Here is a 14,387-nt window from a genome sequence, read left to right on the forward strand (position 1 = left end):
ACAACATATGTTGCTCCAAAACCTGTTTGGACCTTTCAGCATTAATGGTGCCTTCACATATGTGTAAGTTACCCATGCCTTGGGCACTAATACACCCCCATTCCATCACAGATGCTGGCTCTTGAACTTTGCGCCTATAACAATCCGGATGGTTATTTTCCTCTTTGTTCTGGAGGACACTATGTCCTCTGTTTACAAATATTGTTTGAAATGTGGACTCCTCAGACCACAGAACACCTTTCCACTTTGCATCAGTCTATCTTAGGTGAGCTCGGGCCCAGCGAAGCCGGCGGTGTTTCAGGATATTGTTGATAAATGGGTTTGGCTTTGCATAGTAGAGTTTTAACTCGCACTTACAGATGTAGCGACCAACTGTAGTTACTTATAGTGGTTTTATGAAGTGTTCCTGAGCCCATGTGACGATATCCTTTACAAACTGATGTCGGTTTTTGATGCAGTACCGCCTGAGGGATCAAAAGTCTGTAATAAAATCGCTTACGTGCAATGATTTCTCCAGGTTCTCTGAACTTTTTGATGATTTTACGGACCGTAGATGGTAAAATCCCTAAATTCCTTGCAATAGCTTGTTGAGAAATGTTGTTCTAAAACTGTTCGACAATTTGCTTACAAAGTGTTGACCCTCACCCCATCCTTGTTTGTGAATTACTTAGCATTTCATGGAAGCTGCTTTTATACCCAATCATGGCACCCACCTGTTCCCAATTAGCCTGCACACCTGTGAGATGTTACAAATAAGTGTTTGATGAGCATTCCTCAACTTTATCAGTATGTATTGCCACCTTTCCCAACTTCTTTGTCACGTGTTGCTGGCATCAAATTCTAAAGTCAATGATTATTTGCAAAAAAAAAATGTTTATCAGTTTGAACATCAAATATGTTGTCTTTGTAGCATATTCAACTGAATATGGGTTGAAAATTATTTGCAAATCATTGTATTCCGTTTATATTTCCATCTAACACAATTTCCCAACGCATATGGAAACGGGGTTTGTATTTTTCTTTGTGTATAGAATCATTGTTGTATCTATTTTTCTTGTAAAATCTGTACATGCATCAATTTATTAGAGGTGGTGTCGGCCCCACATTGGAATGATTCAATTGGAAATAATGCAAAATGAAAGTGTTTTTTTAAACCTACAATCTGTACGTAGGCACGGCGGAGCAGTCAAAGCGAGGCTGTGGCACTGCAGGGCATCCGTAACACCAAAGGCAACAATCTGTGTGTGGACTGTGAAGCTCAAAGTAAGATCTTCCTCTCCAGCTGCAGCTTTATTGTGAAGGATGACTCCAGTCTCACTCTATTGGCTTTGGTTTATTTCCATCAAGCAAGTCCATTCATCCACTAAAGCCTTCCTTCTATCTCCCTCAAGACCCCACATGGGCCAGCCTCAACCTGGGTGCACTGATATGTATCGAGTGCTCAGGTATCCACAGAAACCTGGGCACTCACCTGTCTCGGGTACGCTCACTGGACCTGGACGACTGGCCCGGAGAGCTCACGCAAGTCCTGTCTGCGATCGGAAACCACATGGCCAACAGCATCTGGGAGGGTCGCACTCAGGGGCGAGTCAAGCCCTCACCCAACGCATCACGGTGGGTGAAAATCTCATCAGCTGACATGTAGGATGGAATTGTGAAGATATGTCATCCTAATCATCGTGATCATCAAAAAACATAATCAATGTTTCTTACTCAGTCAAAATAATGATCTTTAGCATTTCAAAAGACTGGCTTGATATTCCTTTTTTTCACTTTTATTTTTTAATCAAGGAAACAATTACAGGTTATAAAAGAAGGCAGGAATCAGACATATCTGAAAGTACAGCAATATTAGGCTATTTAGTCTGAAATATTAACAATTTTTTTTTTTTGTTGGATTTTCATGGTAAACTTTCCATAAGGTGGTGCCTTATCACCATGCTTTGACGGTGACATCACTATTCAGATTATTTTTATTTAATTGGAGCACAAGACCATGTTGACAAGAAAGTACAAAAATAAGAATAAAATGTATAAATATATAAAATCCAAGAAAAATAATCAATGTAGGAAGTCATCCTTTGCCACATTGTGTTTCAAATATGTGGCTTAACCTTGATGCAGATTTTTTAAAGCATATTCTACAGCATTATTGCCCTAAATTAAACATGTTCACACATAAAAACGGCTTAATGGACTAAAAATATCAATAGTGATATCGGCCACTCGATGAGACCATACCAATCAGATAGATAGACCACTGGATGAGACCATACCAATCAGATAGATAGATAGATAGATAGATAGATAGATAGATAGATAGATAGATAGATAGATAGATAGATAGATAGATAGATAGATAGATAGATAGATAGATAGATAGATAGATAGATAGATAGATAGATAGATAGATAGATAGATAGATAGATAGATGGATAGATAGATAGATAGATAGATAGATAGATAGATAGATAGATAGATAGATAGATAGAAAGATAGATGGGTAGATAGATAGATAGATAGATAGATAGATAGAGAGATAAATAGATAGATAGATAGATAGATAGAGAGATAGATAGATAGATAGATAGAGAGATAGATAGATAGATAGATAGATAGATAGATAGATAGATGGATGGATGGATGGACGGACGGACGGACGGACAATACTTTATTAATTCCTTCGGGAGAGTTCCTTCAGGAAAATTCAAATTCCAGCAGCAGTGTACAGAGTTGAGATCAAACGAAATTGAAAAATATTACAATACGAATAAAAATTAAAAGCAACACTGGGAATAAAAATATAACAGTAAAATAAGAATGTAACAAGGGAAACTAGGCAGTAGTGACCATCTTATTAAAAAGAATTGCACTGTTTTACATCCCCTGTCATCTTAGAACCCCCATCCCCCTCCCCAGAGAGGAGTTGTACAGTCTAATGGCGTGTGGGACAAGGGAGTTTTTGAGTCTATTAGCCCTGCACTTGGGATGAAGCAGTCTAACACTGAACAGGCTCCTCTGGCTACTGATAATGCTATGCAGAGGGTGACTGCATGGCATCATCCAGGATGCTCACTAGTTTGTCCACAGCCTTTTCTCTGCCACCGTCACCAGTGAGTCCAGTTTTATTCAGAGCTCGCTGTTCAGTATTGTGGCCACTAAATGGCTCAGTCTCAGGCAGGCGTTGTATTAAAAGAGAGTAAAGGTGACTAAAATGTGTTATTTCATGTCTAGAGGGCTCTCACTGTATTAAAAATGTATTTAGAAGATACTAACCAGATTTTTTTTGCTCTAGCTGTAAACATATTTTATTTAAAATGAACGATTCCTACTTAGCGGAAATTCAGTCATTGCGATTTATATATATATATATATATATATATATTTATGTATATATATACACATATATATATATATATATATATATATATATATATATATATATATATATATATATATATATATATATATATATATACTGTATATATAAATTTGATATTTCTTATAAAAAGTATACATAAACATATAATAACAATTAGTAAATAATCTCATCAAATAATAAACCAGAATACAGAATCCAAATGCTGCTATGTTTCCTGTGACTCTGACTAATTTTTTTAGTCCATTTGCCAGTCAGGTGGCAAAATGAGCTTACCACCCTCTCCGACTGTTTTACCTTTTCGGGTGGTACGTCATAGATGGTAAAAGGCCACATTAGCCTAGGTATCAACCCAAATTGGAGGCACGACAGCTTCAACCGGCCAGTGAGCATGGTCTTATCGATGTTTTCAAGGCCAGTTATAGTGTCCGGTTTGAGCTGGTCCACCTGCTCTGCGTCTTTGAGGGTGGCATGATACCAACTTCCAAGACTCTTGACAGGCTTCTCAGACACTGTTGGTATAGCCCCCTCAACCACACAGAATCGATGTTCCATCCGCTTAGCCCTCAAAACACAGATGTTTCTGGACTTTCTTGGCTTACTTTCAACATGGGCCCACTGGATGATTTATTGTAGCTTGTTCAGCAACCGCATAGCCACACCTTGGTTGTGGTGAGGATGGTCATATCATCCATATAGGCTCCGATGGGCAGGAGAAAAAAACCTGATTTAATCTTCTGACCTCCTACCACCCGCTTAGAGGCTTGTATGATGAACTCCATAGCCATTGTGAACGCAGGAGGCGAGATGGTACACCCTGCCATTATTCTTATTTCAAGTTGCTGCCATGCTGTGTTACTCACCAATTGTCAGACGTAGCTGTAGGTCCTGGAAATAGGCTTTGATGAGGCCAGTTACGGAATCTTGGACACTGGAATAGTGAAATGCCGCCCAGAGGAACTCATGAGGAACTGACCCAAAGGCATTTGCTAGGGTCCAGGAACACAATATTGATATCTCTTCCACCCTTTTTTGGCAGCTTGAATTTGACTCCATATCATGTTTGTGTGCTCCAGGCACCCCGAGAAGCCTGGAATCCCTGCTTTTTGTACCAAAGTATCAATGTATTGGTTCCTTTCCAGGTAGGTGGCCAGCCTGAGCCACTACACTGAAGAAAATGTTGCCTTCAACATTAAGAAGGCTGATTTAGCAAAAACTGGCAGATGTCCACAGAGTCCTTTTCCCTGGGAATCAGGGTGCATCTTGCCCTCCGCCAAGCAGTAGGAATTGTTTGCTTCTGCCACACCACCTTCATCAGACTCCATAGAAAGTGTAAAACCCCTGGAGTGTTCTTATAGAACCGGGATGGAATTCCATTGGGCCCAAGCTTTTGCTCGTCACACAATTCTCTCCACCCCACTCCACTTGGGAGGGTTAGTGTCGAGGTGGTGTTCTGGGGACTCTATTGGTGGCATATCAGGTGGGAGAGCTTTCGGACTGCTCCGCTGGCTGTCAGTGTGTTTCTGTTTGAGGTAAGCTTCAAGATCTTTCTTTGATGTTGTGACATTGCCACTTCTGTCCTTTGTAAAAATATTTTTTTGCAAACTTGAAAGGGTCCTTGAAAAAGTTTGATCTAGTCCTCTCGTTCATTTTACGCCTCCTTCTCAGATTCTCAGCTATCCTCAAGTTCTACAGTCGGTTCTTAATTTCTGCCTGTAGAAGGTTAATTCCCTTCTCCTTCTCTTCTGGAAAACTTTGTCATTGTTTTTTCACCGGCCTTCTTTCCCTGACTAACCGTTTAATCTCCTGCTCTCTCCTGGACTTTGTCGATGTAACTGACCTTTTCCTTCTCTGTGCTGTTCCATAAGGCTTTGCACTAAAGCTGTAAACTAGCTCTCCGAGTCTCTCGAGCTTTCTGATTGCAACTGTCTTCCACTCTCTTTTCTCACAGGATTTTGGCCACCAGATTTGTGGCTTGCGTCCTTGCATCTTACACCGGTTGCGGGCTGTGACAGGTCAGGCACCGCTATGCTTGGTTCCTCATCCCCAGCCTGAGCAAGGAGATTGATGTCCTGCAGACTTTGGTTTTGGTCCTGCCGCTGGACTTCATTCGACTTACTCGATTTGCTTCATAAGAAGTAGCGGCCAATGCAAAGTTCCTGTTGCTCTGACATCAAGCACTTTTTCAAGCCTTGGTGTCTTCCTAAGCTTGCATAGGATGTTACCTTGGTCCAGCCACACCTGCAATTCCGGATCTCAGATTCTGGTGTAGGTGTTATAGGCTCAGGTGTCTTGTAACATGTCTTCATTTACTCATTACTTTTGTAGTTTTAAGTATTTATTTGTATAAAATTTAAAAACGCAAATCAAATCCCAATGACAATTTTGGAGAGAAAAATCGCAGTCCGTTTTTTTCCTCAAAATCGTGCAGCTCTCATATCCATATAACTTCAGAAATGCAACAAAACCAACAAACGAAACATAATGAAGCTTATAACAAAATGTGCCGGGACATTTTAGTCATTTAACAGCTAACAAATTAACTCCATCCTTCTTACAGAGTGTACCTTTATATTCTTAGTGTGTGCCTGACAATCATCCACTGTCTGTTTAAAAAAGGGAAGAGAGAGAGTCCTGGATTCGTGCCAAGTATGAACAACGGGCGTTTGTGACAGCCCTAAGGCCGGTGCCCGGGATCTCGCCGACAGACGACGGCATGCCTGCACGGCTGCTCTCCGCTGTGAACGAGAGGGACCTGCCCAGGCTCCTGCTCCTGCTCGCCCATAGCACCAAGGAGCTAATCAACGCTCAGCCCGCCTCATCTGGCACAGCCCTGCACTCAGCCTGTCAGCTGGGCGACGCAGTGATGACCCAACTGCTCATCTGGGTGGGTTTCCTCATCTCACTGCTCTTTCTCAGCTGTCTTTCTATGGAATACTATAGAAATTCAAACATTACTTAGAGTAGTCAGTGTTTGTACAGTTTTTATAGGAGTATGTATTGACTGTCCTCGAAAAATAAGTCAACACATAAGCATTATTGTTTAAATAGCTGGAAACACAAGTGAGTAGATCTCACAGTGAACATGTCTAAATTGTGTCTTAAGTGTGAATATTTAGTGTGAACACTTTTCTTATCCAGCACTGCCTTAATCCTCTTGACCATAAACTTCACCAGAGCTGCCCATGTTGTTACTGGAATCCTCTTCCACTCCTCATGTTATCAAACTGCCATGCAGCCCAGTTTCCAAAGCGAGGGGATCATGGTCTGCTTCACAATGTCACAATACATGTTGGAATTAGTGTTTTCCGCAATGAACCGCAGCTCTGCAGTGCCACCAGCACTCATATAATCCCAAATAAATGACGCGACCACCACCATGCTTGACTGTAAGCAAAGCAATTATCTTTTTACTCACTTGTACTGCCAGTTATTTGGAGAATAATGACTATGTGTTGAGTGAGTAGTAGATCTATATTGCTAGAAGCTATAACAAGGCAATCAAAGTACTGCCCGTGGGCCAATTGTGACCTGCAGCTAATATTTAATTGGTCCACAACATGTTCTGAAAATTTAATGAATTCGATAATAATGAGGTTTTACTGTCCAGTAGTACCTTAACATTAATATTCTACAAACCCTGTTTCCATATGAGTTGGGAAATTGTGTTAGATATAAATATAAACGGAATACAATGATTTGCAAATACTTTTCAACCCATATTCAGTTGAATATGCTACAAAGACAACATATTCGATGTTCAAACTGATAAAAAAATTTTGTTGTTGCAAATAATCATTAACTTGAGAATGGGATGCAAGCAACACGTGACAAAGAAGTTGGGAAAGGTGGCAATAAATACTGATAAAGTTAAGGAATGCTCATCAAACACTTATTCGAAACATCCCACAGGTGTGCAGGCTAATTGGGAACAGCTGGGTGCCATGATTGGGTACAAAATCAGCTTCCCAAAAAATGCTCAGTCTTTCACAAGAAAAGATGGGGCGTGGTACACCCCTTTGTCCACATCTGCGTGAGCAAATAAACAGTTTAAGAACAACGTTTCTCAAAGTGCAATTGCAAGACATTTAGGGATTTCAACATCTACGGTCCATAATATCATCAAAAGGTTCAAAGAATCTGGAGAAATCACTCCACGTAAGCGGCATGGCCAGAAACCAACATTTAATGACCGTGACCTCCGATCCCTTGGACAGCATTGTATCAAAAACCGACATTAATCTCTAAAGGATATCACCACAAGGGCTCAGGAAAACTTCAGAAAACCACTGTCATACATTTTGTCGCTACATCTGTAAGTGCAAGTTAAATCTCTACTATTCAAAGCGAAAGCCATTCATCAACAACATCCAGAAACGCCACCGGCTTCTCTGGGCCCGAGATCATCTAAGATGGATTGATGCAAAGTGGAAAAGTGTTCTGTGGTCTGACGAGTCCACATTTCAAATTTTTTGGGGAAATATTCCACATCGTGTCATCCGGGCCAAAGGCGAAGCGAACCATTCAGACTGTTATCGATGCAAAGGGGACGACTTGGCGCAGTAGAGAGTGGCCGTGCGCAACCCGAGAGTCCCTGGTTCAATCCCCACCTAGTACCAACCTCGTCACGTCCGTTGTGTCCTGAGCAAAACACTTCACCCTTGCTCCTGATGGGTGCTGGCTAGCGCCTTGCATGGCAGCTCCCTCCATCAGTGTGTGAATGTGTGTGTGAATGGGTAAATGTGGAAGTAGTGTCAAAGCGCTTTAAGTACCTTGAAGGTAGAAAAGCGCTATACAAGTACAACCCATTTAAAGTTCAAAAGCTAGCATCTGTGATGGTATGGGGGTGCATTAGTGCCCGAGGCATGGGTAACTTACACATCTATGAAAGCACCATTAATGTTGAAAATTACATACAGGTTTCGGAACAACATATGCTGCCATCTAAGCGGCGTCTTTTTCATGGACGCCCTTTCCTATTTCAGCGAGACAATGCCAAGCCACATTCAGCACGTGTTACAACAGCGTGGTGTCGTAAAAATAGAGTGCGGGTACTTTCCTGGCCCGCCTGCAGTCCAGACCTGTCTCCCATCGAAAATGTGTGGCGCATTATGAAGCGTAAAATATTACCGCGCAGACTGTTGAACGACTGAAGCTCTACATAAAACAATAATGGGAAAGAATTCCACTTTCAAAGCTCCAATAATTAGTTTCTTCAGTTCCCAAACATTTATTGAGTGTTGTTAAAAGAAAAGGTGATGTAACACAGTGGTGAACATGCCCTTTCCCAACTTTTTTGGCACTTGTTTTGCAGCCATGAAATTCTTAGTTAATTATTATTTGCAAAAAAAATTAAAGTTTATGAGTTTGAACATCAAATATCTTGTCTTTGTAGTGCATTCAACTGAATATGGGTTGAAACGGATTTGCAAATCATTGTATTCTGTTTTTATTTACCTCTAACACAATTTCCCAACTTATATGGAAACGGGATTTGTACATACCTTTTATTCACCGTATTATAATATTGTCCAACCGCAGTATAAATAAAGTACTTACTATCTATCTATCTATCTATCTATCTATCTATCTATCTATCTATCTATCTATCTGTCTATCTATCTATCTATCTATCTATCTATCTATCTATCCATCCATCCATCCATCCATCCATCCATCCATCCATCCATCCATCCATCCATCCATCCATCCATCCATCTATCTATCTATCTATCTATCTATCTATCTATCTATCTATCTATCTATCTATCTATCTATCTATCTAGCTATCCATATAAATAATTTCTGAAATGTGAGATACAGTAAATATGTTGACACAGATTTAAAAATTATATTAAACTACTTTTACAAAGCGACAGTTCCAACCGCTGGCCTTGCATGAATACTTTTTATGTATTACAGCCTTCCCATTAGATCATTTTTGAGGTACAGTATGTGTAAATTGGTATACTTTTTTTAAGATGTTGTTTGTACTCAAAACTATATAGAAGACATCCCTGCACAATACTATATTTGAGTAAAAGCAATAATAAACACTTGGAGCATGATCCACTAAGATCCAATTAAGAAGTGCCAAACAGCCTGTGCAAACTATACAAATGTGTGTACAATTGATAACAAGTGTAAAAGTAGGTTTTTGCATACTGACACCATGGAGGTACTCATTTTCCTCCACATTTACGGCATCATATAGTCCAACCTGTGGCGTTTCGCCATGTTGTTGACATGCAGCATACAAATATAATTTGTATGCTACATTGAAGCACAATCTAGACAACAGGATCTATTTCTAGCCCACTGAAGGTGCGCTCTGGGAGGTGCTGCGGTGTTGTGATGGTGTGTCTGGAATGATCTAGATGCAAGAAAATGCATTTTGCAGGACGTTTCTTCATAAAGAAGATACCTTATAATGAAAATATGTTTAATTGATGAAACACCGTTAACAAAAACACAGCTTTTGTTTGGTTTGTTTTAATGACTTTAACTCTTAAGTTATCCAGCAGCTATAAAATTCTAAAATTATTTTGCTGAATAAACATGCACACAGATGGAATATCCTCTCTATCCATTATCTGTCTTTGCGGCGCGATCCTTTCCTGTGTTATAGCCATTTGTGCATAACTGTGCCAGTTTGCAAGCACATTCCAATCCAATCTAAACCAATCCATTTAATTTGTATCGAACATTTGAAAAAACACTACAAGTTTCACAAAGTGCTGCCCACACACTTACACATTTAAAAGTAGAATAAACTAAGGACAATCTAGTGTAAGAAAATTTTAACTAAAAAATAAAAGAAAATAGACTAAGATCACACAACTTTCATGCTGGTTTAAAAAACCAATGAGTAAAAATATGTCTTAGAATGTGATTTAAAACTCATTAATGAGGTAGAAGTCCGAATAACCTCGTTCTAAATACGGACGGAGAACAGTTTTATTCCTGATAGATTACATTGGGAGGGCTAAATGATTATATTTGCATCTCCTCCTACTACAATATTTCATATACACGAAGACAGACACGCTAAATGGATTGCACTCTCTATTTTTCTTATTTAAGAGCTGTAATCCTCTGCGCATGAGTTTAGTAGATCAGGTCTGTCACTATCAAGTGTACATGCGTTTTGATACACACAAACCTTTAATAGATGATATTCTATCCAAAATGGCTCAGCTATCTGAGGTCAGAGAACTATTTAAATAATCACTCTTAAATTCAAACAAAATGATACATCGTTGTCACATAAAAAAATGTAGATGCAAGTTTACTAAGGTTAAGGGTCGGATCAGATTTCTTTGAAAGTTTCCTCCTTTTTGATCAGTGACCACTTTGTCCACCTGCAGTACGGAATCGACGTGAAAGCAAGGGACACCCAGGGTCAGACGGCCATGATGCTGGCCAGAAAAAGCGGCAGTAAAGGCTGCATTGATATTTTACTCCAACATGGCTGCGCTGAGACCTCTTCTGCCACTGCCACACCGGTGCTCTCCCGCCGCTCCAGCAGCGCCAGCTTGGGACGTACCAACTCAAGGAAGCCCGTGTCGTAGCCTGGGACAAAGACACCTATTTACGAAATAGTTCCAAAAGCTTCCACCTTTTGGAGTGGGCTGTAGGAGAAAATGGTTGTACAATAAATTGACTATAAAATGTGTTTCATAAGACTGAGCAACATATCAAAGCACTTAAAGCAATATTCATTCCATTCGTTGATGACATGTATTGCTGAAATATTGTGTAGTCGTTGACCTCATTCCCAAACGACTTAAGTAGAATCTTTGTAGCCGTTGATCTGCTTGTGTTTGACTTCCTCCAGAACAAGTGCAATAAAACGGCGGGCTGTGTGAGAGAGCGAAATTAGCCAACTGAGACCTCTGTTGGCATTTGTTGAAATCCGACCAACTTGACAAATAGGTCACAGAGCTACAACATGTCTTCTTGTGTGTGCCTGTCACCTCACTTCAAAGGTATGTTTTTGTTCCAAGAGTCAGCCAGAAAAAGTCATTGTCACAAGGCGAGAAGATGGCAAAGTTTGGAACATGAAATATTATGTCGATGCTGGTTTCTCTTACATGGCGCGTTCATATCCTGTAAATTAACTGATATAATCAACTCTGTAACCAAGACACAGTGAAAACCAATCAGTTTTGTAAATGATTTCTTAAAAGGCTGTTTAAAAAAAATGCCTTTTAAGTTTGTTTTTCCATTGTCTTTTTATCATTTTCTTATTCTCCAACATGTCATGATAACACATGTTGACTACATAACAGATGCTGTTATGTAGTCAACTGTGTCAGTTTGTCCTTTGGGATAACCAAAATGACTGAAGATGAGGAAACTATATTTCATGATTGATATCCTATTACTGTTGTGTAAAGGTCTGTTCCATGAGTTTACTGTGATGAATGAATAATTGTTTTTTGGGACACTTTATGGGTTGTGAGATCCTTTGTGAGATTCAACAAATGGTTAACAGTATTAAAGAAACAGTTTTTTTTAAATTAATACTGTTTTGACAAATTGTTTTGAGTTTGTCTTTATTGTTAAAATTCATAGTTATGTCTTTGACCTGAACAAATATTAAAGATCACCTCATTGTGACAAGAAAGAAGCCAAAAGGCACAACACACCAGAAAAGTTTCTAATGGAGTAAAGTCGTGAACATTTGACAACAACATTACAAAACAAAAGGATTGCTACAAAAAGATCTGGGATTGGAAAATTGTTTTTACCACACTCAAAAATAACACAGCACCAACATCACATTTTATATTACGAAAAATCAATTAATAATTATTCATGTCGTCAACAGAGGCATGTATGCCAAACGAAAAAATATCAAGCTCTATATTCACTTAAGTTTAATATAAATTTATTATTCATTATATATAATGTATATATATAATAAATAATATATTCATTATATATATCTGGGATGCAATCAATCAATGTTTAATTATATAGCCCTAAATCACAAATGTCTCAAAGAACTGTACAAACCACTACGACTACGACATCCTCGGAAGAACCCATATAAGGACAAGGAAAACTCACACCCAGCGGGACGCCAGTGACAATGATGACTATGAGAACCTTGGAGAGGACCTCAAATGTGGGCAACATTTGATAATAAAGAGCATTAATGATCTCCGTGGTTAAACTCCCGACGGTTAGTATCACCGTTTTAAATTCAAACTACCAAAAAACTGTGATTGATACCGCTAGTCCACTAGCAAAAATGCTAACATTAGTACAAATGACATTAACGTACTTCCCCATTGAGAAATGACATACCCCAATCTAAACTTATGTAAACACGTTAATTATTGATTTGTGCATATTTAACCTACAAGCCATGCTCTCTTAGAACAAGTACTTTTTGAGCAAAGTCATCAATACCACAATGATAATGAAAACTGTGATAATTTAGGTCACAATAACTGTGATATGAAATGTTCATGTCGTTACATCATTAGAATATACAATATAAGTGTGATTTATTATTTATTGATTTATGTTTAGTTCAATTTTCCATCCATCCATTTCCTTCTGCTCATCTGAGGTTGAGTGGCAGAGGCAGCAACCTAAGCAGAGAAGCCCAGACTTCCCTCTCCCCAGCCACTTTGTCAAGCTCTTCCTGGGGGAGCCCGAGGCCTTCCCATGCCAGGCTGGGAACATAATCTCCCCAACGTGTCCTAGGTCTTCCCTACCGGACGGACATGCCCTAAACACCTCCCCACCGAACCACCTCATCTGGCTCCTCTTGATGTGAAGGAGCAGCAGCTTTACTTTGAGCTCCTTACGAATTACATAACTTCTTACCTTATCTCTAATGGAGAGCCCCGCCACCCGACGGAGGAAACCCATTTTGGCTGCTTGTACCCGTGATCTCGTCCTTTCAGTCATAACCCAAAGCTCATGACCATAGGTGAAGATGGGAACTTAGCTCAGCTCCTTCTTTACCACAATGGACCGATACAGCGTCTGCATTACTGCAAACGCTGCACCGATCTGCCTGTCGATTTCACCATCCACCCTTCCCTCACTCGTGAATAAGACTTTGAGGTATTTGAAGGAGATGGAACTCCAACTTTTTCCGGGTGAGAACCATGGACTCGGAATTGGAGGTGCCGATTCTCATTTCAGTCGTTTCACACTCGGCTGTGAACCGATCCAGTGAGTGTTGAAGATCCTGGCCAGATGAAGCCATCACGACCACATCATTTGCAAAAAGCAGAGACCTAATCCTGCAGCCACCAAACCGGATCCCCTCAATGCCCTAACTGTGCCTAGAAATTCTGTCCATAAAAGTTATGAACAGAATTGGTGACAAAGGGCAGTCTTTGCGGAGTCCAATCCTCACTGGAAACGGTTTCGACTTAATGTGGACCAAGCTCTGACACTGATCATACTGGGAGTGGACCGCCATAACCAGACAGTCCATACTCTCCCCATACACTCCCCATACTCTTTGAGCACTCCCCACAGGACTTCCTGAGGGACACGGACGAATGCCTTCTCCAAGTCCACAAAGCACATGTAGACTGGTTGGGCAAACCCCCATGCACCCTCAATGACCCTGCCGAGAGTTTAGTTCTGGTCCACAGTTCCACGACCAGGACTAAAACCACACTGCTCCTCCGGAATCCGAGGTTCGACTATCCGGTATAGCCTCCTCTCCAGTATGCCTGGGAGATGATGGTCCAGAATAGCTTTGAAGCCGTCCGGAAGTCGTTTTCCGTGGCTTCCCCGAACTCCTCCCATGTCTGGGTTTTGGCCTCCATGACCGCCTAAGTCGCACACCGCTTGGCCTGTCGGTACCTGTCAGCTGCCTCCGGAGTCCCATGAGCCAAAAAGCCCCAGTGGACTCTTTCTTCAACTTGACTGCATCCCTCACCACTTGGTTACCGCCATGACAAGCACCAACCACCTTGCAGCCACAGCTCCAATTGGACGCCTCGACAATAGAGGCACGGAACATGGTCCA

The 14,387-nt window shown here is 40.5% G+C and overlaps 1 protein-coding gene across 4 annotated transcripts in view; it reads left to right on the plus strand.

Annotated features, from left to right (window-relative positions):
- Window positions 1-11,905, plus strand: part of agap2 (ArfGAP with GTPase domain, ankyrin repeat and PH domain 2) — a 54,681-nt gene extending 42,776 nt beyond the window's left edge. For all 4 annotated transcript variants that reach the window (XM_061904328.1, XM_061904329.1, XM_061904326.1 and 1 more), the window contains 4 exons: window positions 1,173-1,263; window positions 1,392-1,614; window positions 5,999-6,266; window positions 10,747-11,905. In XM_061904328.1, the coding sequence (XP_061760312.1) occupies window positions 1,173-1,263; window positions 1,392-1,614; window positions 5,999-6,266; window positions 10,747-10,950 (786 nt within the window). In that variant the 3' untranslated portion in view covers window positions 10,951-11,905. The remainder of the gene's footprint in view (window positions 1-1,172; window positions 1,264-1,391; window positions 1,615-5,998; window positions 6,267-10,746) is intronic.
- Window positions 11,906-14,387: the final 2,482 nt, after the last annotated feature.

Source organism: Nerophis ophidion, linkage group LG06 (genome assembly GCF_033978795.1).
Source record: "Nerophis ophidion isolate RoL-2023_Sa linkage group LG06, RoL_Noph_v1.0, whole genome shotgun sequence".
Lineage (NCBI taxonomy): Eukaryota > Metazoa > Chordata > Actinopteri > Syngnathiformes > Syngnathidae > Nerophis > Nerophis ophidion.